Source organism: Euprymna scolopes, chromosome 23 (assembly GCF_053919585.1).
Source record: "Euprymna scolopes isolate OS-2025 chromosome 23, ASM5391958v1, whole genome shotgun sequence".
Lineage (NCBI taxonomy): Eukaryota > Metazoa > Mollusca > Cephalopoda > Sepiida > Sepiolidae > Euprymna > Euprymna scolopes.
In genome coordinates this window covers 38,657,866-38,679,876 of record NC_136504.1, presented here as the reverse complement: position 1 = coordinate 38,679,876, position 22,011 = coordinate 38,657,866, and the positions used below count along the sequence as shown (strand labels likewise).

Here is a 22,011-nt window from a genome sequence, read left to right as displayed (position 1 = left end):
ACAAATCTGAGCGAGAGTTTAAATAAAAACATTTCATGAATACATATTATACATACTAACAAATACGTGCACACCCATTTAACATATAAAACTATCTTGTCTGATTTTTAAGATTTTTAAAGTAAGACCCATATATATATATATATATATATATATATATATATATATATGTACTAGCAGGGAGACCCGACGTTGCCCGGGATTGAATGATGATCAACAAATGTTTCACACTCCCATTTCTTTTGTTATTAAAATCGGTGAAATCGCCCATTTTTCAATCAAATTGATTGATTGCCTGATCTAGTTGGGGACACATTGCAGTGCAGCAGGAGGAAGCTTCACATACCTCACTGCAGTAACTTAATCCACAATACATTGTAGTCTACACTGCACTGTAGAGAATCTACTGTTGATTTTATAAAATTATTTTTATATATAATGGTTTGAATTAAAGTTTAAAATGCAAAAGTCAAGTATCATGCTTCAATTGTGCTCTAAGCAGAAACATTCATTTCAAATGCGCCCCTGTTATATCAAAGAACCTACTGTTGATCTTATATGTTGGGCCTTCGGTTTGTGTAGTAATACAATTTCTCAAATGCACTTGTGATGTTAGGCTGTGTAAGGTGTTAACTTTGTTTAAAATCGTCTGTTTTCTTCTTTCAGCGAATTTTGTGATTATTGATACTTATCAAAGACATTCTGATACAAAACCTATCAAAGATCACTGCCAGGTACATAAAGTACGTTCGTGTGAAATTTCATAAAAATCGGCCCAACTGTTTTCGAGTCTATAGGAAACAAACTCACAAACACAGCGACAAAGTCCTTTTTATATAATAGTATGAGGTTGTGCAAAAATAATGTTTTTGATGTTCAACTTCAAGTAAAAAATAATGACATTATTTTTACATCAACCTAATAGTATTATATAGATAAAGGTGTTTTTCTAGTGGGGGTTAAATATTAAATTAAAATAAATCACAGAACAATATGTTTATTAGAAAAATATGTAGTTTATTCCAAAGATCATTTTTTTTTTATAATTTAAATACAATTTTGAGCACATGACCTTGTGACTTGCACGAATATGTCAGACCTAAATAGCAATCCATCTGACATAATTTCGTTTTTTTTTTCCTTTTCACTATGTTATTGGCACGAGGATGTTTTATTTTGCTTCAATTTTGTTTTTTTCTGAAAATGATTATTCAGGATAAATTTTTTTTTAGAATGGCTTGCACCTATATAGCGTGATTTAGAAGTCCAATTTTCACAAATTCTATGCATTAAATTAGGCTGTATTTCAGCAACAATGTGTCAAATATTGTCTCCTAAGTTGTCTATTGTCTCTGGTTTATCAGCATAGACATGAAACTTTGCATATCCTTAAAGAAAATAATCTAATGGGGTTAAATTGCACGAACAAGGTGGCCAGTTGACAGGCCCATTTCGTGAAATCAATTGTTCCTATTTACAATGTCTCCCCACGGGACAGAGTTAGACACCAGGGTCGTTTTTTAACGTTGAGAAAAGGAACAAATATTAAAAATTGTCTCAGTCGTGAAAGACCTCTCCACTGACAGAGAACAAGAAACTGAATTGCAGCATTTGAAGAACAGATACTACACTGTGATCTCGGCCCAGAAATTGCTTGTATCATTTGCAATTTACAAATGCTGCTCGGGTGTCAGTCTCTTTATGATGAATTGGCAAACCAAGCTGAACTCAAAATAACCGATAGTTGCTAGATGTGCAATTAAAAAAATGCAAATTTAAAGCTTGTCACTTGAAAAAACAAAAAAACAAACAAAAAAAACACTTTATATATATATATATATATATATATATATATACTAGCAGGCCGCCTGGCATAGCCCAGTTTTAAAATATGCAATAATATATTTAATTCATGCAGATTTCACATTTATTATTATTAGAGCCAATCCTCTACTAATGGTTATATTGCACCCAATTTAGTAAAAAATAATGGAAAGAAACTCAGACGTGCATGCAAGGATTTTTTTTTTCTAAACAGTTCACTTCTTGTACGTAAAAAAAAAATACTCAATCTGAGATTGAAACCAAAACCTAAAATGAGTGAGTCAAGTATGATAACCATTAGGCCAGCTTGCCAGGATCTTTAAAAAGTGTTTACAAACCTACTTATTCTTAGCATAAGGAAGCTGTCATGTGAACGATCCATGCATGTGCAGTTGTGAAACAGTTGACAAACGGATAAAAATCTGATGATCCCCCCCCCCCCAAGTAACAATTTTTTAATTTTGGCTCCTTAGCAGCTTTTCTCTGGATTAAAATCAATTACAGAGTTTTCCACATGTGTGAATATTCTATACCAAACTTCCAGTCTGTAGATCAAAAATTCGTTGAGTATATAGGTTAGGAGTTGTCCTCGCACACACACACACATTCTCACTTAACTTTTATGGCCATCTTAAGAGAATGAGATATATATATATATATATATATGTATATATACACGAGCAAACAGTTAATAAAACATGTTAAAAAAACACTTTGAAATGAGTTAAAAACATATTTAATCTGAAAAGGAAACACTAGATAAGTGGATAGTCCTTAATCCGCGGAGTTTATTTATGTCTCGATAGTAGAGTGAAAAGCATATCTTATTTTTCTTTTATTAATATTATTGGAATTTTTTCCTTTTTTCCTTGTACACATTTTTGTGAATTATTCCATGGATTTCTGCCTTTGGATTATTATGGACCATTTTCTTCCAATTACGGGATTTCCTTGGATTTTACTTGTGCAAATGGAAATTCAATTAACTTTCTTGAAGTTATATATTTGGAGTTTACCGTCACTGGATTATTTATCTTCCACCAGACTATCCATTCATGTGTAATCACATTTTTCTTCACCATATTCTTTCTGCTTCACTTTTTTTGTTATCAAGTAAGATCTTTGTCTTACTTGTTGTTTCATCAAATACTTTTGCAAGCAAAGTCTGATCCCGCATTTTGCTAATTCCTACCCTCTGATGAGAAGGAAAATATTTCTTCGAAACTCTGCGGATTAAGGACTATCCACTTATCTAGTGTTTCCTTTTCAGATTAAATATGTTTTTAACTCATTTCAAAGTGTTTTTTTAACATGTTTTATTAACTGTTTGCTCGTATTATAAGCTCTATCTCCTATTTGGTTTTATCGAGCTTTTACATCTGGTGGAGACAACTTTATAAATATTAATTCTTTAATATTTATAATATACTTTAGTTTTACCATCTTGGATCATTTTGGTAAATTTAATTGCAATTTTTATTTTATTTTATTTTATATATTTTATTTTATATATATATATATATATATATTTATTTTATATATATATATATATATATATTTATTTTATATATATATATATATATATATTTATTTTATATATATATATATATATATATTTATTTTATATATATATATATATATATATTTATTTTATATATATATATATATATATATATATATATATATATATTAGTGTTGATTTTTTAGTGATAAGGAATTATTCAGTATTAGCATCTCCTACCTAGGAAATCAAGGAATTAGTTTTTCCCTAAGAAATATTGCCCCTATTTTTAGGATGTAAACAAATAAATGTATATTATCTATTTTTTATTTTACTTTTTAAAACAGTAATTTACATACACATGTTTCGCTGCTCTACAGCTCATCAGCATAGCTTGACTGTATTAGGGCTCGAACTTCAAACTATCAGTTCTATAGTCGAGTGTGTAAAACGTTAAACTACAGGCCCCTGCTGATGTTATTAGCTATTTTTAATCACTAAAAAAAATCAACAACAGCAAAATAACTTTAAAATAAATAATATATTAGAAGAACTCAAGAGAGAGAACTCTGTATAATTGCTTTAGTTTTCCTTCCATTTGTTTTTTTGTGAGTAAAATAAAATGTCTCCACTCTAAAAGTTTTCTTAGCTGTAATAATTATTTTCAGAAAAAAAAAATTGAAGCAAAATGAAATATGCTCGTGCCAATAACAGGGACAAGAAAAAAAAACGAAATTATGTCAGACAGGTTGCTATTTAGGTCTGACTGAATTTAAGATGTAAAACAAAAAAATGAAACACTTAAATATTATTTTCTGCACATGTGTGTGTATATATATATATATATATATATATATATATATATATATATAAGAACAAGTAGTTAATAAAACATGTTAAAAAACACTTTGAAAAAGAGTTAAAAACATATTTAATTTTAAAAAGGAAGCACAAAATAAGTGGATAGTCCTTAATCCGCAGAGTTTTGAAGAAATACTTTCCTCCTCATCAGAGGGTAGGATTTAGTAATATATATATATATATATATATATATATATATATATATATATATATATATATATATATATATATATATTTCATGATTTTTTGACGAGGGTACAAAATTTAAATATTACAATAAAAGTAAAATACATAAAACATGTTTAAAAACTAAGTGGGGGAGGGGAATGAAAGAGGGGGGGAGTCAGCTGGAATCTCACATGTGTGTAGATAAGATAACATTCTGATAGGATCTACGTATACCTTCTCATTTCCAATGAAACGCACATTGATTTCAAAAAGAAAATTTCACATGACATTTTGTCATTTGCTGAAGAGATCTGAATTTGCGTTGAAATATATTTGAACGACAGTAAATATTTGGCCATGCTTTTATATATGCACCTTTTTGCAGGTGTCCAACCCTGAAAGAAAAAGACTTGCACCGATAAGAAACTTCAAATGACTCTCTGCAGTAACTTAGTCCACAATACATTGTAGTTTACATTGCCCCATAGAGAAGCTATTGTTGATGTTATAAGATTATTTTTACATATTCCTATTTTTGTTTATTTTTTTTTTTTTTTTGCTGATCACATACCTCCAAATTCCCGGACACACAGTTTAATAAAATATAAAAAGAGATTATTGAAAAGTATAAAATAAAAATTAACAAACGTATAAAAATAACGTAATTAGTCTTTATTTGCACTTTTAATCACAAAATAAAAAAATAAAATAAAAATTATTTTATTTGAAATTTTATAAATATGTTTATGAAATTATAAAAATAAATTTTAATTTTAAAAATAAAAGGTTTTATTTGATATTAATTTTATTCAATAATCGCCGCAAAAACTACAATGGAAGAAACAGATAAAATTTAAAAAGGAGACAAAATAAAACATTTCAATAGAAAAGTAGATAGAAAGACGAAATGGATAAATCCAAAAATGAGGGAAATTATAATTATCCTGTGTCTCTTTTGCTAGCAGTAATTTGAATGAGGTAGGCGCGTTAGTTATCCCTTAATCCCATCCACATTTCCTGTTTGAGTTGTAAGACTTGCAATAAATAAGGGTTGTACAAACTGAAAAAAAAACGATTAATTATCACGTTATCAAAACTATTAGCTACTAGCAAGAAGACTCAACATTGGGAGGGGTTTAATGAGGATCAATGAATGTTTCACACTCCCATATTTTATTGTTATCGAAATCAGTGAAATTGTCCATTTTTCAATCAAATTAATTGCCTGCTCTAGTCAGAGACCCACTGTGGTGCACCAAGAAGAAGCTTCAAATGACTCTGCAATGGCTTAGCCCACAATACATTGTAGTTTACATTGCACTGTAGAAAACCTACTGTTGATTTTATAAGATTATTTTTACATCTTTTTTTTTTAGGGTCCTTTGAGATGAGGCTTCATAATTTGTGTTTTCATTTTTTTGCAGACTGTTATCCTTATCTTTGAGGCTCGAATAGATGCGTTGAGTCTCTACAGTTCCAGGTGAACATTGTTTGAAGATAATGGTTTCAATCCTACCTGCAATTCTAAATAAGCACCCAGTTCTAAGTAAGCAACTTGAATAAAAATTAACCACAATACTGGCTATGTCCAAAAATTCAGTACGCAAAGTTAAGACACCAAAAGTGGACTTAAATATGAAACAGAAGTCACTAATCATGAAACGAAACACGACACCATATGGAATCTCTTCTTGTTTTATCATGAAGCAATAAAAAAAAAAAATAATAAACTTGTATTTTTTATATTTCTATAAATATTTTTTTTAATATTTAAAATATATTCTTATTTTGTCATAGATAATCTTCTAATATATAAAAGGCAAAATGTGTGTGTTTGTATTTCTCCCAAACACTTTTGTTTTGACAGACGTGTCGGACTGTGACAAAATCGGTATCATTAGAAAGATTGGTCTCTCTGATGACAAATATCTAAAAATCTGTCGAAAAAGATTAATTCTGTGCTTTTCAACTGGGCTGATTTTTGCACAGACAGGTCAGTTTTTAGCATTGACATTTTTCTAAAGTCATACATCTAGCGATCTTAATGTATGTTTAAAAGACATTATGATTTCAATCATGCTTTTTATTTTAGATTTAAAATATTAACAACTCCATTTTATTTCAGTATTTAATTTGTGTATTTCTGTTTTATTAAATGCTAGCTTTTTTATTCTAAAAGCTAGCATTTAATAAAACAGCTAGCATTTAATAAAACAGAAATACACAAATTAAATACTGAAATAAAATGGAGTTGTTAATATTTTAAATCTAAAATAAAAAGCATGATTGAAATCACTTATCTCAACAAAAACAATTCCGTCTCCAAATTGCAAACTGTGTTGAAAGAACTTCAGTTAGTAGCGTTCAAAACATTTTTTTTTTTAAATTAGCCGTTAATAGAAAATCGTGATTTTATTCTGAACTTAAGCTAGTAACGTTTTAAGAAGCTTACGATATAAAAGAAAAGGCTGATGGGGGGGGGGTTCTTCCGAAAGTAAGTTGGTGCCGTTATAAGTAATTTCGAGATAAGATGGAAGCCGGTATTGGACTAGAAAAAAAGCTAGCATTTAATAAAACAGAAATACACAAATTAAATACTGAAATAAAATGGAGTTGTTAATATTTTAAATCTAAAATAAAAAGCATGATTGAAATCACTTATCTCAACAAAAACAATTCCGTCTCCAAATTGCAAACTGTGTTGAAAGAACTTCAGTTAGTAGCGTTCAAAACATTTTTTTTTTAAATTAGCCGTTAATAGAAAATCGTGATTTTATTCTGAACTTAAGCTAGTAACGTTTTAAGAAGCTTACGATATAAAAGAAAAGGCTGATGGGGGGGGGGGGTTCTTCCGAAAGTAAGTTGGTGCCGTTATAAGTAATTTCGAGATAAGATGGAAGCCGGTATTGGACTAGAAAAAAAGCTAGCATTTAATAAAACAGAAATACACAAATTAAATACTGAAATAAAATGGAGTTGTTAATATTTTAAATCTAAAATAAAAAGCATGATTGAAATCACTTATCTCAACAAAAACAATTCCGTCTCCAAATTGCAAACTGTGACCTCACAAGTGTGCTGTGAATGCGATGGCTAATGCGCTTGCTTTTTTTCATCTCTTTTTCCTCTTTCGCGTTACAGGTTCGAGCCTGGCTAATTTTTTTTTTTGTGCTCGTACGAGTACGTGTTGCTATTTTCATTGAAACAATTCATTTATTTTTCTTTTAGGGGGTTGGTTGCTCAACAGCTTTACTTTACCACCTCTCTACTCCCTGGCAATGCTGTGTACCCATGCTAGTCTATTTTATGAAAGGGAAAATGTGTGTGTGTGTGTGTCTGTATGTCTGCCAAAAACTTTCAACAGACGCATCAGACTCCGACAAAATTGGTATTGCTAGAAAGATCGATCTCTCAGATGACAAATATCTAAAACTTAGCCAACAAGATTAATTCTCTGGGCCGTTTTTTACGAGGAGGGGTCAGTTTTTGCATCAATATTTTTGCAACTCATACACTTACCAATCTCAACATACATTTATATTTCGAACGTCCATGACTTCATAAGTTGCCGTGGACGAAACAGCTGGCACATTAGCTTTTTTCACCACCTTTGCTTCTTTTGCATTACCGGTTCGAGCCTGCCTACTGCGGCTAATTTTTTTTTTTATACGCTCGCACGGGTACTAGCTGCTATTTTGATTGAAACATTTTTTTTTTTTAGGCGGGGTTGCTCAATAGCCTTAATATACCACCTCTCTCCACCTGGGCAATGCCGGGTAGCTATGCTAGTATCATAAAACAAAGTACTACCTTCAATTGAATTACAAAACTGAAACTTCCTTCATTATTCCACTAAAAAATTCCAACACTACCTCTTAGGAAAAAACTAGCAGGCCTCCCGGTCGTAAAATACACTTAAATATGAAATTCTGATTAATTCAGATTTCCTATTTATCATTATATTATACTGGACCCAATATAATATAATGATTTAAATAGTTAATAGTAAAAAAAAAAAAAAATGACTCGTATGCCACTATCTAGAATCGAACAAAAAACGTTTAGCTTATGATTTACTTTTATCTTTGACATTAATGCCTGAGCTATGAAGACATGTTTTTTTTTTTTTTAATTTTTTTTTATTCAATTTTTACCCCAAACAAGGCACAGTGCCACTTTGAAGCAGGGGGCTACTATCAGGGACTTAATTAGCGGGGTCATTATGAAGGGAGATGAGTAGAAAGATGTTTGTTAGCATTACACTTGAACTTCTGCATATCATTGCAGTTGGGAAAGCAGAATCCCGGAAGGGAGTTCCAAAGACCCGCAGTTCTGGGGAAGAAACTATTATAGTAAAAGGCTTTCTTGCACCTAGGGATCTCTACTGTAAAGGGATGAGACTTAGTAGCTTGTCGGGTTTGTCGGGGGTAGTTACGTCGGGGAGGTACAAGTGTTTGCAGTTCGTCAGAGCATTCACCATTAAAGTATTTGTAGAACAGGCAGAGGGATGCAACATCTCGTCGATGGGACAGAGGCTGAAGCCTAGATGACAGTTCAGGACCTATCAGGTTGGCGACTCTCTTTTGAACCCTGTCCAGGAGCGAGAGACAAGCAGCAGATGCACCAGCCCAGATAATGTTTGCTGCAAGACTAAAAATTAAAACATGAACCAATAGATATTAAGTTACGCATGCATATTCGTAATGCTGTCGTTCGACGTTCATCTGGCAAATTCCATTTTTTTAAAATTTTGTTAAATTTTCACACATACATAAATATATATTGAAAGAGATTTGTGTTTACTATAAGCTTTTTATGCAAATATTACACAAGTATAAATCATGTAGAATATCTGTATGGATATAATTACACGTAATAGTTAAACTAAAGATGATTATCCGATAAAAAAAAACGAAAAAACTAATAGGAAATTTATTAAATCTAGCAGAGGTACCCAGCGTTGCGTGGAGCAGGGGGCAGCTGGCATTGCCTGGGTTTAGAGAGGTGGTATAGTAAGGCTATCGAGCAACCCAGCCCTAAAAAAAATGGTTCAATCGAGCGAGTACCTATGCGAGCACAAAGAAATAAAAAAAAAAATTAAACAGCCCCCTAAAAAAATGAAAATATCAGCGAGTACCCGTGCAAGTGCAAAAAAAAAAAAAAAAAAAAAAAAAAAACTCATGGTGACTTACGACATCATGGGCGTTCAAAATTAGCACAGTCATTGCAATGCAAAAATGTTGACGCAAAAGTCGATTCCTCCTTGGAAAAAACGTCTCAGTTGACTAGCACAGAATTAATGTTTTGGGCCAATTTTTGGATATTTGTCATCCAAGAGACCGATGTTTCTAACGATACCAATTTTGTCAGTGTTCGTCGTGTTGATGTTTAAGATTTATATTATAGAAAAAGAAGAAAATAAGCGTACCTCTTGCAGTTTAGATAATGAAAAATATGAGGAAAATACTGGGACATATTTGGGATTACACTGCCTGTAAGAATGCAATTTGATTGGCTATTGAAATTGACGTAATTATTGTAAAAAATATAATTATTGTAAAAGAAAATGTGCAGCCTATTAGGAACTATGAAAGAAATGTTCAATTTACATTTGTTAGAATTTGTGTGGCCGAGATGGAAATCGAGTCGGGTATTTCCTCATATATTATGTATCCGAGAAGAATATCATTTGTAATTATGTTTGTTTGTTTTAATAAAAATTATGTTTGTTTTAATAAAACTCATTTGATAAAAAAATATCCTGTTTTCAAATGTTGTTTCAATCTAATTTTATTACGTCAATTTCAATATTGTTTCATTTCAATTTCAAAATTCTTTTACAATATTTATAGAAATAGGAAAAAATAAAAGTTTGTTTTTATTGTTTCATGAGAGCACAAGAAACGTTAAAACTAAAATAATTTTTTTAAATAAATCATTTCCATATGGTTTCATATTTCGTTTCATTCCATATTCAGGTAAACCGAGTTAACTACCAGCATCTAACTTTGCGTACTGAATTTTGTAAATAATGACATAGCCAGAACGGCTATAAAACACCCTCCCGTCCCCATGTTAAGAATGGTTTTCTGAATAATAACGTTATTATTTCAGCACGATAACATAAATGCATAAATACCGAAATTAATTTTCTATCTCTTACCGTACTTTGGGGTAATTGCACCAAATCCGGGGGTAATTGCGCGAACTAAAAAAAAATGCGGCACTTCTGTACGACAGTGTCATGAGGCGAATGTGTGCATTTTAGTTTCTAGAGAGGCTGACAGAGAGCGTTTCTTATTCAAAGAACAGGGGTCGATAACTCGTATCTTTCTAAAGATTTGTGCAAAAACCTCTATAAATGTTTCATGTTTTTTAAATTATATTTTGCTACATTGACGAACTAAAATTATATTTTGATACATTTTTTATATAATCTTATTGTGAAAAAAAAACAACAACAAAACAGACAAAAAAAACGGGACAAATAATTATATGTTGCTACATTTCATACAATCAAGAGGGAAAAAACACAAATAATTCTAAAAAAGAGAGAAAAAAAAAACAATGGCAGACATTGTTGAGAATCCCCCCCCCTATCTAAATTCCACAATTTTCACTTTTTCGTACTTTTTTTCCTGTTAATATCATTCATTAAAGACTTAAGTTTCAGATTATAAAAAAAAATTGCAAAAAAAAAAAAAAAATTTCATAAGTTTTCACGTGGGGGTTCAGTTTTCAATTTATAACATTGTACTAAATTAAACACAAACTTTCTGACCACGATGAAAAAAAAATGGCAACTCTGTAGCAGTTACAGAGAAGTATTTTCTCTGGTGAATCAATGCCCCCCCCTCTGAGTTCTCCGGCCACAGGCTGACCTATCAGCTAACAGGGCGCATTGATTCATCTGCTTCCTAAAAGTCTTGAGGGAATGTCAGCCAATCAGAACCAGACCGCCAGCCTAGCAACATCTATCCTCTTTCGTCACCTGTCCACCGGACATCTCACTATAGCATTGACGGTCTCGATTTGAGACAACTGCTATCCAGCCGAGGACGACAAGGTACTGACTGACCTTCAACGACCTGGAAAGAACTTTCTTTTCCTTCTTCTCTTTTAGCAGCCAGACCTACCAGTTCCTGCTACAAATAAAATACTCTTTATTGTTATTGTTTAAAAAGAAGTTTGTGGTTTTTCTTTTTTTTTTTTTTTGTACCTTGTTCTTTGCTATTATTTATTAGGAAAGTAGAACAATTATCTCTCCTAAAACTCTCTCTGATGTAACCGGAAAGTAGGGGTTAGAACGGAGGGGTTAAAAAAAAAAAAAAAAATTCTTCACATCCCACCTCTTCCCTCCTCCCACTCTCATCTCTCTTTCTCTAATCTATGTATCTCTCTCTCTCTTTCTCTAATCTATGTATCTATTCCTCGTGGTCAGAAAGTTCGTGTTCAATTTAGTACAACGTTATAATTGAAAACTGAACCTCCACGTGAAAAGTTATAAAAATTTATTTTTTCAAATTTTTTTTATAAAACTTAAGTCTGTAATCGATGATATTAATAGGAAAAAAAAAAAAAAAATAGAATTTAGAGGGGGGGGGGGAGCAAACACTCTTGACAACGCCCGCCAAAACAATCTATAAATGTTTCGCTTTTCTTATATTTTTGTGTTATTTCGTTATTATATATTTTAAGATTTAAGATTTTTTTCAGATTTTTATAGTAAAAAAGATTACTTGTGGACCATTTATAGACTTGTGCTGCAGTCTGCACCCATTCTTCTTCTAAAGTTAAACGGGTGGTTTGTTATTGAACGTAAGAAATTCGAAAGTGATCTTGAAGCCTTTAAAACGTCTATTTGAAAGTCATTTATTGATAAGACGGGACAAGTAGCGGTTCATTTGTTTTAAAACCAAGTTCAAACAGTATTTTTGACCGCGCCACTGCTGTCTCAGAGAGCCAAAACGTTTATTTCTATAGTAATAAAATTCTGTGACTACTTCTCGTATGTGTTTCTTATATTTATGTGACAGTTTTTCAGAGTAGCAAACGACAGTGTCAAATAAAAAAAACAATTCAATAAATATTTCATAATATATTTTTATGGTAATGTCACAAAATAGGGTTTATTTATTATTTTATGCAAAAAATAAATAAATAAAAATAATAATGCATTTTTTAAAAATCTGACACTGTTTGCTGCCGACTTCGAGTCTCCTATTCCTCTGTATCAGTGATACGTCGCATCACTGATGCGATGCAAATGCACTGCATCCACCCAACAAAAGATACAGTAAAACTTAAGTTTAACTTGAAGTGGATGTAAGCGTCGGCAGCAGCTGACTCGAAATATTAGTATCGTTTGTAATTCAAACAAAACAATTGTTTTTCAAATTAATTTCTTTATAGAATTTGTAGCTATTTAATTCTTGGGTAAAACTATACAAACACCGTGACAGCGAATTAACCCTAACCCTGACCCTAACCCCTAACCCTAAACCTAACCCTAACCCTAAACCCTAACCCTAATCCTAACGCTGTCACGGTGTTTGTATAATAATACCAATTCTTGAACATGTTTGTTTTCTTTTATTAATTTGCTTTTTTAATTTACTTTTCTTCCTAGTTATAAAAGCGGAATGGAAAATAAATAAATAAAACAAAACACAGTCTCTCTCTATCACACATACACACAAATAAAAATGCGGTACTCCTGCAGAGAGTGATCCGTGCTGAAATAATAACAGCTTATTTAATAATAATAATAATAATAATAATAATAATAATAATAATAATAGCTTATTTAAAAAGCCATTCTTAACATGGGAAGGGGATGGTGTTTTGTACCCATTCTGTACTTTAACCTTACAATTGAATAAAAAAAAGCATATAAAACTTTAATTAAACGTGGAAATACGATTTAAAAAATAGCGCGGATCACTCTGCATTTAGCACCAAAAATGTTTAAAAGTAACATATTCAACTTGAAGGATATTAATGGGAGGGGGGGGGGGCACTGCATTTTTATTCGTAATTGTTAGCGATTTTATTTTCTCCTGTTGTTAAGTATTTCCTTTTTTTTACAAGGTAGTCACCACTTATGAAGGCCCGGAAGCCACTCGGGGATAAGAGTTAAACAAATGTGCTTTGTTGATTTCTTTCTTCCTTCTCACACACGCGTACACTCTACCTTGGGTCGTTTCTGTAACGCTTGTTCCATTTTCTGGATGACATTTTTTAGAGCATGTCCAACTTCGATTTCGGCCATTCTTGCAATTTTACCCGTTAACATCGACTCCAAATTTCACCTGGAAACGTTTTGTTTGTTTTATTATTTTCTGTTTTTATTTTGTTCTCCGAGTAATTGAGAATTATCTGCCCCTTAATTGGAATATTTCACTTTGCTCCCCAAAGATGTCGCTATTCAATAAACACACGTGGACTTCCGGTTTGTTTGTTTTTTTTTATTTAACAACTATAAGAAAAAAATAAATAAAAATAAAATAAATCATAAATGTCTAGATGCCGGCTGCTCGATGAGGCAAGTTATCACATTATTATGAAGAAGTTAGGAATATGTTTAGTTATACTATAGTAGTCCGTTTCCTTTTAGCAATTACGTAAATCTAAAAAATTGACGATTTAAAAAAAAAAAAAAAAAATAGGATCAATGTTTTCTTAATACGTTAAAGAAAGAATATCATGAACTGTTGAATTAAAAAAAACAGCCGGTTCCGACTCCCGTGTGATTAATATTTTTATCTCCTTATTCACAGATTGTGGACAGATTCGGTTGAAGTCAGTTGAAACTACCTGCAATGGGAGTTGGTTTTATCGTTTTAGGTAAGATACTCTTAATTTTGAAAGCAAATTAAAAAAAAAAAAAAAAAAAAAAAATTGACAACTTTGTTTTTCTATAGCTAGGGGAGGGCTCCCGTAAATTTGTAGTTTAACATCCTCAGCTATTCAGCTCCACAAATGACATCCTACTTTTTTAGGCGATTACATGTGAAAAGCATTTTTTAAAAATCACTAACCCTAAGTCCGGATGGTAAGGTCGTAAAACCACACGTAATCGCTTAAAAAACCTTCCCGCACGCAATTTATCCTCGTTTCGAAAAACAAAAAGGCGAACCTAAACGAGAATCACCCTCCTCCTATGATTTTTTATAGTATGTTTTCGTTTTCAAGGTTGAGGGTGTTTATTCCGAAAGCCGTTCTTAACATGAGGAGGTTGGGGTGTTTATACTACGATGTGTTAGGTCGTAAAAAATATCGACTACAGAATACCAGTTAAAATTATGGGGGAGGGTGATTCTCGTTCAGGTCTGTCAATAAAAATTTAACTGCCATTGAACGCTAGAATTACGGAAAAAATGGGAGTGACCTTAAATTTATACACGAAACTGACCGACCAATTTAGTGTCGTCGTCTGCCCTTTCAGTGTTCTTAATTTTAGCGGCTTTTAAATCATAAACAACTGGTTCGATTATTTCCGGTTTGTTCCGTAATTCGAAATCAAACATTGGGGGCTCATATAGGCATCCAGCTGTAGAAGTACCCAACATTTTTTTTTTTTTTTACAACATATGTTAAAGTTGGGTTTGTATTACTGTACACATAGATTCGAAAAAGTTGTCAAAAAATAGATATATAACAAAGGCAAGATAAGTTACTTTTCTACCTAACTGAATATGTTCTCAGTGTTTTTATTTAATGTAACATGTTTATTCAGCTCGAAAAACATACTGTGTTTACCGATGTATTGGAAAATTCAAAATGGCACCCGACTCTCTCGTTAACAGGGTAAGTTTGGGAAAAGGTGCTATAAATATAAAACTAGACAAAATACTGTTAGAAACTCGCTCAGTATATGTTACCGTTATATAGACTGACATGTATTCGGTGGGTTTTTAACAGTATTTTGTCTAGTTTATTATTTATAGCACCTTTTCCCAAACTTACCGTGTTAAAGAGAAAGTCGGGCGCCATTTTGAATTTTCCAATACATCGGTAAACTGTATGTTTTTCGAGCTGAATAAACATGTTACATTGAATAAAAACACGAAAAATATATCCAATTTGGTAGAAAAGTAATTTATCTTGCCTTTGATAACATTTATTTGCTATATATTTGTTTTTTGACAACTTTTCGAATCTATGTGTACAGTAATACAAACAAACCCTTAAAGTTTTAGTTCTTTTGTAATGTCAACGTGGAAAATTTCCTTTACTATTTATTTATTATAATTCATACTTTTTCTTTATTATGGGTGGTGGCGGTGGATATTTATGCTAAATACGAACTGCGTTATGCGTTATTGTCGGTATATTCCGGGCAGGTTACGTAAACCGCCGGAAAGTGCTGAGACGCTTAGCCAATGAAATCACAACAGCCGACAATTGACAGACGGTATCTTTTGTTATTGAATTGTTAGGTGAAAGTACAGAATATGAAAAAAAAAAAAAAAAAACTCATGTTATTTCAGCAGGATCTGTAAAGTGCACAAGTATCTTTTATTTATTTATTTTTACATTGAAACTACTAGACGACATTTTCCCTTAGTTTTTAACTGTTTACTAGCGTTTTAAACATTGGCTATCATTTTCGAATACTAATAAAAAAAATACTAAGTTTTCATTCGTCACCTTTCACGAGTTTACGGAAGCTGCCTGAAATATGCCGACGATGACTACCGTTTTTCCACATCATAAAGTGTTTATCAAAATCACTTCGGTGCTTGTGCATAGCAGTGTCAGATGTTGCCATTAAAAATAAGTGATAAAAATCTAAATAATTACTCACTATTATGGCGGTTACCATAGCTTTTAAACGACGTTTGAAAAACGGTCACCATTTCGGTCGATCCCCTTTTTGGGGCACCTCCGAAATTAGAGAGAGCACAAGAGTGCTGAAAAAGAACGGTTGTGGAAAAGAAAACATCGGGTTATAATTAAGTGCGACGAGACTTTAGGATTGATGATGTTTTATAAAAGTTTCCAAGATATATAGGGGTACAAAGAGGATGGTACATTTCTTTGATAAAAGTCTTTACCCAGAGAAACTGGTCCGTCGCGTGTTCATGCTTCTGTTATTTCCGCATGTCTGAGAGAGATTTCTTCTTTGTATCTCCCTCCAGGACAGTCCTCTATTCCGATTGGCTGAAACCTCTGGTGACATTGAGAGAAGAAAGGAAAGGAAAAGTAGAAGAGTAGGGAGAAAGAGAGAAATAAGGGAAGCATACCGTAGCAGCATCATAGTAGTAGTTCACTACACTATATTTCGAAGCTTATAACTACTTGAAAAATATAATTGAAACCCTAATTTTTTTTCAATAAAAGGAGCAAAGACCAAATTTTAAAATAATAAAAGGTTTAATAGAAAAATATGCAATATTTTTTTTCAAATCGGTTTTCTTTAAAAAAAGATTTCAAGAAATTCAACGAATTTTAACTTACTCCAATTATAATAAATATACATATATAAATGCCAAAAAATCACTTACCTATAAAAAATACTAATCAATGTGTGCTTCCATTTTTCATTTATAAGAATTTGTCCATGTTTATATTTTATGTTCCATGTACTTTTTAAATAAAAGAATTTTTTAAACAGCCATTCGAAAAGACCGTGATTTTCAAATATAATAACATGGTCACAGAGTGGAGTTGCCTCCCTTTCTTCCAGTTGACAAATACGGAGGCTGAAAAGTGCCACAATTAATTATTTCAAAAACGTAAAAACAACACATTAGGCCAAATATATTTCCCGGTAGTAACTATATAAAGAAACAAACATTTGAAGTGCTGATATCTGTCTTATTTCTCCTTTGAATTTCTGACACGTGGTTACTGTCAACAATCAAATTAGTCAAGTATGGATCACCGTATTTGAAAAATGATCTCATTTCACTCATGAAATTTTACTTTTTAGAAGAAACCCACTGACAAATTTTCCATTTCTTTTTTTTATTCTTGTTAAAGAATTATGAGTTTTTGATTTAAAATATTTTATTTCTTCATGCAATGAATTTTTTTTTTTCAAAAATCTAAAAAAGATAAAAACAACATTGAATGAAATAGAAAAAAATAATGTAGGTACCCAATTTTTACAGGACGATGTTTTCAAAATGTGAGGTTTAACTTAAAAAAAAATATCAACATAAGGTTTTAAACTTCTGAGTTTACAGGTAAATTTGCATATAACTATTCTTTTGTTTTTGTTTTAAATTAGATTATTTTATTTATTGATCTTTTATCTTCAATTTGTGGTATATAAACCTTAGGTGAGAAAATTATTTAATTTTTAATAGACATTTCAAAATGGGGGGGGGTTAAAAAAGAACATTTGTCTGGAATATTATATTCAGTTTATTGGAAAGAGCATAAAATTTCACATTAAACCTGAAAATATCTTAAAAATTGAACCAATAGAAAAATTTTTAAATTTAAAAATTGAAAAAATTAAATAAAATTTAACTCGTAAAATTCAATTCGTTTCTTTACATAGAAAAAAAATGGCTGCATGAGCATGCTCATGCACTTTGTAAAACACTTATTTAAAAAACTTATTTAAAAAAATAAAAAATAATAGAAATATTATTTTTTAAAAAACTTTAATAGTTTATTTTGGAAGTATATTCTATAAAGAAATTGAACAACCCATTAAAAAAAAAAGAAGAAATTACAAGTTTTGTATATTTTATTTGCAGTTTTGTGTTAAGGGTGTCAAAAATTCCCCCAAAATTCTGACACACCTACTTGTGCATCTGTTTCCATGGTATTTTTTAAAAATAGTATTCTCAAGTTAAATTCAATTTTTACGATATTTTTGCTTTTTAAATTGTTAGGTGAAAATACAGCATAGTTTAAAAAAAAAAAAAGGTATTTTTTACAACCTGCCCAGCGTGGTATAAACACTCCCAACCACCCCATGTTAAGAACGGCTTTTGGAATAAACACCTCCCCATGTTAAGAACGGCTTTCGAGGTTGAGGGGTGTTTATTCCGAAAGCCGTTCTTAACATGGGGAGGTTGGAGTGTTTATAATATGTTGGGGAACGTGGTAAAAATTTACCAAAAAAAAAAAAAAAACACTCCCCATGTTAAGAATAGGTTTCTAAATAATGTTATTTCAGCACGGTAACATATATGCCCAAGTACCTACTATTCTATAAAATGGCCTCCCTCCCCTTTTTTGACTGATCTGGAAAAAATAGTTGAATCATTCCATCGCTCTAGAAAATATCTCGCTCATGACTCGACCATCTACCTAATTAAGAACCAAATAGAAATTTTTTTTTGCATTTCCATACACTAAAACATCTGCTGGATCATAAGCTTCATTTCGGTACCTTACTTGCCTGGTGTGGATTGCCTTTAGGCTAATATAAACCACGTCACACACACACACACACACACACACACACACACACACACACACACACAGTAAATCGAACTTACCTAGGGAGATAATAACTTCCGGTGTAATACTGACCAGCTGGGCAAACTTGGGTTCTTGTACCGGAAAAATATCCAGTAAATAAAACATTGTTTAGTAAATCGTTATTTTTTTGCATTTCCACACACCAAACATGGATATAAATATCACTAAAACATCCGTTGGATCATAAGCTTCATTTCGGTACCTAACTTGCCTGGGTGGAGTGCCTGTCAGCTGAGAAACCGCATCAAACACACACACACAGTACGAAAATTTATAATAGGATGCACGGGAATTATAAATATTCTTGTGTGGTTGACTGAAAGAAACTGCTGATCTATAAAAAGTGGTTGGATCATTCCATCACTCCAAAAGAGTTACTGGTAATAACCCCTTTTGAATGAAACGACTGTTATGGGCAACTATTTCCATTAATGCAACTGAGAGGCTAACCCTTAGCAAAAAGAATTACTTCTCCATTGAAACCAATTTAAGCCACATCTGTGAGAGTGAATGGTTGGGAGTGTTATGTATTTGTTATATTTGTAAGAGAGAGTGACAAATATTATATAGTTGTTGTTGAATGTTCATATTAGTGAGATAGACAGGGTACATTTTAAAGGAGAGACGGAAACATGTAATACACAATGAGAGAGGGATAGATAGAAGAGAGAAAGAGATGCATTTATTCAGTTTGATGGGAGTGTTTCTATAACATTGACACATATATTTTCTTAACACGCATATTTTTGAGATGAGGATTTTCAGTCTTTTATCAGAGGAGGGGACATTCACTATTTCTAGATATTGAGAGGGACACGTTCTTAAGATGATTTCATACACAAAGTTCTTTATACAGATGAGTGGAACACAAGTTCTTATAATACAAATTCACAATACCTTGGCAGCTGTTACAAAATATGATGACATCCTTTATTTCTTGACTGGTCAATGGTTTATTTATTTTAAACTCTCGATCGGAATTCTCCTGAATCTTAATTCCAAACCTAGCTTCCCAGGTTCGAATTCTCGGACTATCCTATCTCATTTTTATTTACTTACAAGAACAGGCGACCTGTTCTCTAACAGGAGTACCTTTTCTGTTTCTGCCATTTTAAGTCTTGTACCTGAACTTTGAATTGGGAGATTCCACTTGCCAGCTTGCTACATAACTCAAGCTGTCTTCCATGGTTCGAATCTGACTCTAGGCCAGGAAGAACTAGTGACACACTCAACTAAGATTCATTTAGAGAAGATAAAAACTCATGACTGAAATGGCATAATGTGTTGGATGCTCAAAAGAATTAAAGAACACCTTGCCAACTCTGGCGAACTTTTAGCTTACTCTTTCTTTTTCATTTCTTAATTTCTGTATTGAACAAAAATGAGAGCTAGACAAATCAATAGCTTGATGCTACATCCCCAGTTGCTGAGATATCAAAAAAATAATTTTACATAAAGGTGCAAATTTTGCATTTTCAACCAATGAAAATGATTCCTGGTCCTTCAAAGAAAAATAAAAAAAAATAAAATAAAAACAAGCCGCCGTGAAATGCCAATTTCTAATGAAAATGGAGGCTTGACAAGCAAAACCAGAAGACGGTCCAGTTCGTCAGGAAAAGTGGTTAAAATCTATTAATCAAATCTTGCTATTTTTAAATATTAGATGAACTATGTTGATTTTCTTCTAACCTCACACGGCGAATGAGAAAAAAATTGTGAATAAAACCTGTTTTATATGTGGACAGTTTTGAATTTTGTTCAGTTTGACTTCTTTCTCAGTGAATGTTTTTATTTTCTTGTTTTCAGTTTGTTAATTCCTTTATTTAAACATGTATATATATTTTTATTTGTTGCCGGATTATATTTATTTTTATTTTTTGATGTTTTTGTTGTATCCCCCCCTTTTTTTTTTTTAAGATGGGGAGGGGGTAGTTTCAAGCCAGACTACCAGTCCTGACTTGCCATATATAACAAGAAAAGAGATCAGTTGAATATTAACCCACCAACTCTTATTGGATACCTCCCCCCCCCCCCACTTCACTGTCACTCCAAACTAAAATTTTATTTTCAGTATGTAATTAAAAAGAAAACGGATTCTTGTCAGCGTTTGAATAGCATTCTAAATTCCAACCTGTTTAGTTGAATTCGAAGAACTCAGCTTAAGTCTTTTTTATAACGTCCTTTTGGGAGTGAAGCCTTATTGATATGCAAATCAATGCATATCAAACTACACAGTATATCTAAAATCTTTTAATGTGGCCACATAGATCTTTGCAAAACATACACAATGATACTAAATTTATTTAGGGAGGCCTCAAGTTTGGACAGGCTTCTGGGCTTGACCTTTACTCCTGATCTTAAATGGAATACGTACATCAAATCTGTTGCCAAGGCCTCTGGAAAAATGGTCGGATCCTTCTATCGATCCAGTAGATATCTCACTGCTGATGCAATTCTCTATCTATATAAGAGCCAGATACGTCCAAGGATGGAATACTGTTGCCACATATGGGCAGGAGCTGCTAGAAAAGACTTGTCCTGCCTTGATAGGGTTCAAAATAGACTTCGTGGCCTGGTGGGAGATGTCCTTTTCTCTCCACTGCAACCTCTATCTTACAGAAGAGATGTTGCGAGTTTGTCTCTGCTTTATCGTTATTTTCATGGAAAGTGTTTGACTGAGCTTCAATCTACTTTCACAAGAAACACTAGACTAGCTGAAAACATTATCAATAATTTTCCCCATTCTTTATCTGTACCTAAACCTAAACGTAGATTCCATGATCAAAGCTTCTTTCTTAGAACTGCACGCCTGTGGAATTGTCTTCCGTTTTCCTGCTTTCCAGCTGTCTATAATATGGTTGTCTTCAAGTCCAACGTGAACAAGTTTCTGATGAGCCGTTCCACTTAAGTTAACAAATTTACCGAACTTCCATTACTATCGATTACTATATTGTCCTTTTGACTACTCTACACTCTTTAACCCTTATCCTTGAGTGGCCTATCGGCCTTGATAAGTGGTGACGCCTGTGTAAAAAAAAAGAAAAAAAAAGAAGCACAATTAGCCACTGTATTATGGCTGTTAAAAATTTGTTGGCAATTAGAAAATTTACTCTCTCATGTACTCTTGGTCCTTACAAATGTAATACCATCTTGCGGTAAATGAAAATTGATCATAATGGAACCATTATTAGATCAAGTTAGCCTAAACA

At 32.1% G+C, this 22,011-nt stretch overlaps 2 protein-coding genes across 4 annotated transcripts in view; one reads left to right on the top strand and one right to left on the bottom strand.

The window, feature by feature from the left end:
- Positions 1 to 13,741, bottom strand: part of LOC145245841 (pyridoxal phosphate homeostasis protein-like) — a 62,871-nt gene extending 49,130 nt beyond the window's left edge. Inside the window, exon 1 of one of the 2 annotated variants that reach the window (XM_080107495.1) lies at positions 13,548 to 13,741. In XM_080107495.1, the coding sequence (XP_079963621.1) occupies positions 13,548 to 13,649 (102 nt within the window). In that variant the 5' untranslated portion in view covers positions 13,650 to 13,741. Of the gene's footprint in view, positions 1 to 10,517; positions 10,656 to 13,547 lie in introns of those variants that run through there. The other variant, XM_080107496.1, reaches the window with a different exon arrangement.
- The window catches only part of LOC145245840 (heat shock 70 kDa protein 13-like), a 42,813-nt gene continuing 32,097 nt past the window's right edge, over positions 11,296 to 22,011 (top strand). Inside the window, exons 1-2 of one of the 2 annotated variants that reach the window (XM_080107494.1) lie at positions 11,296 to 11,420; positions 14,134 to 14,200. In XM_080107494.1, coding sequence (XP_079963620.1) covers positions 14,176 to 14,200 — 25 coding nt within the window. In that variant the 5' untranslated portion in view covers positions 11,296 to 11,420; positions 14,134 to 14,175. Of the gene's footprint in view, positions 11,421 to 13,810; positions 13,899 to 14,133; positions 14,201 to 22,011 lie in introns of those variants that run through there. The other variant, XM_080107493.1, reaches the window with a different exon arrangement.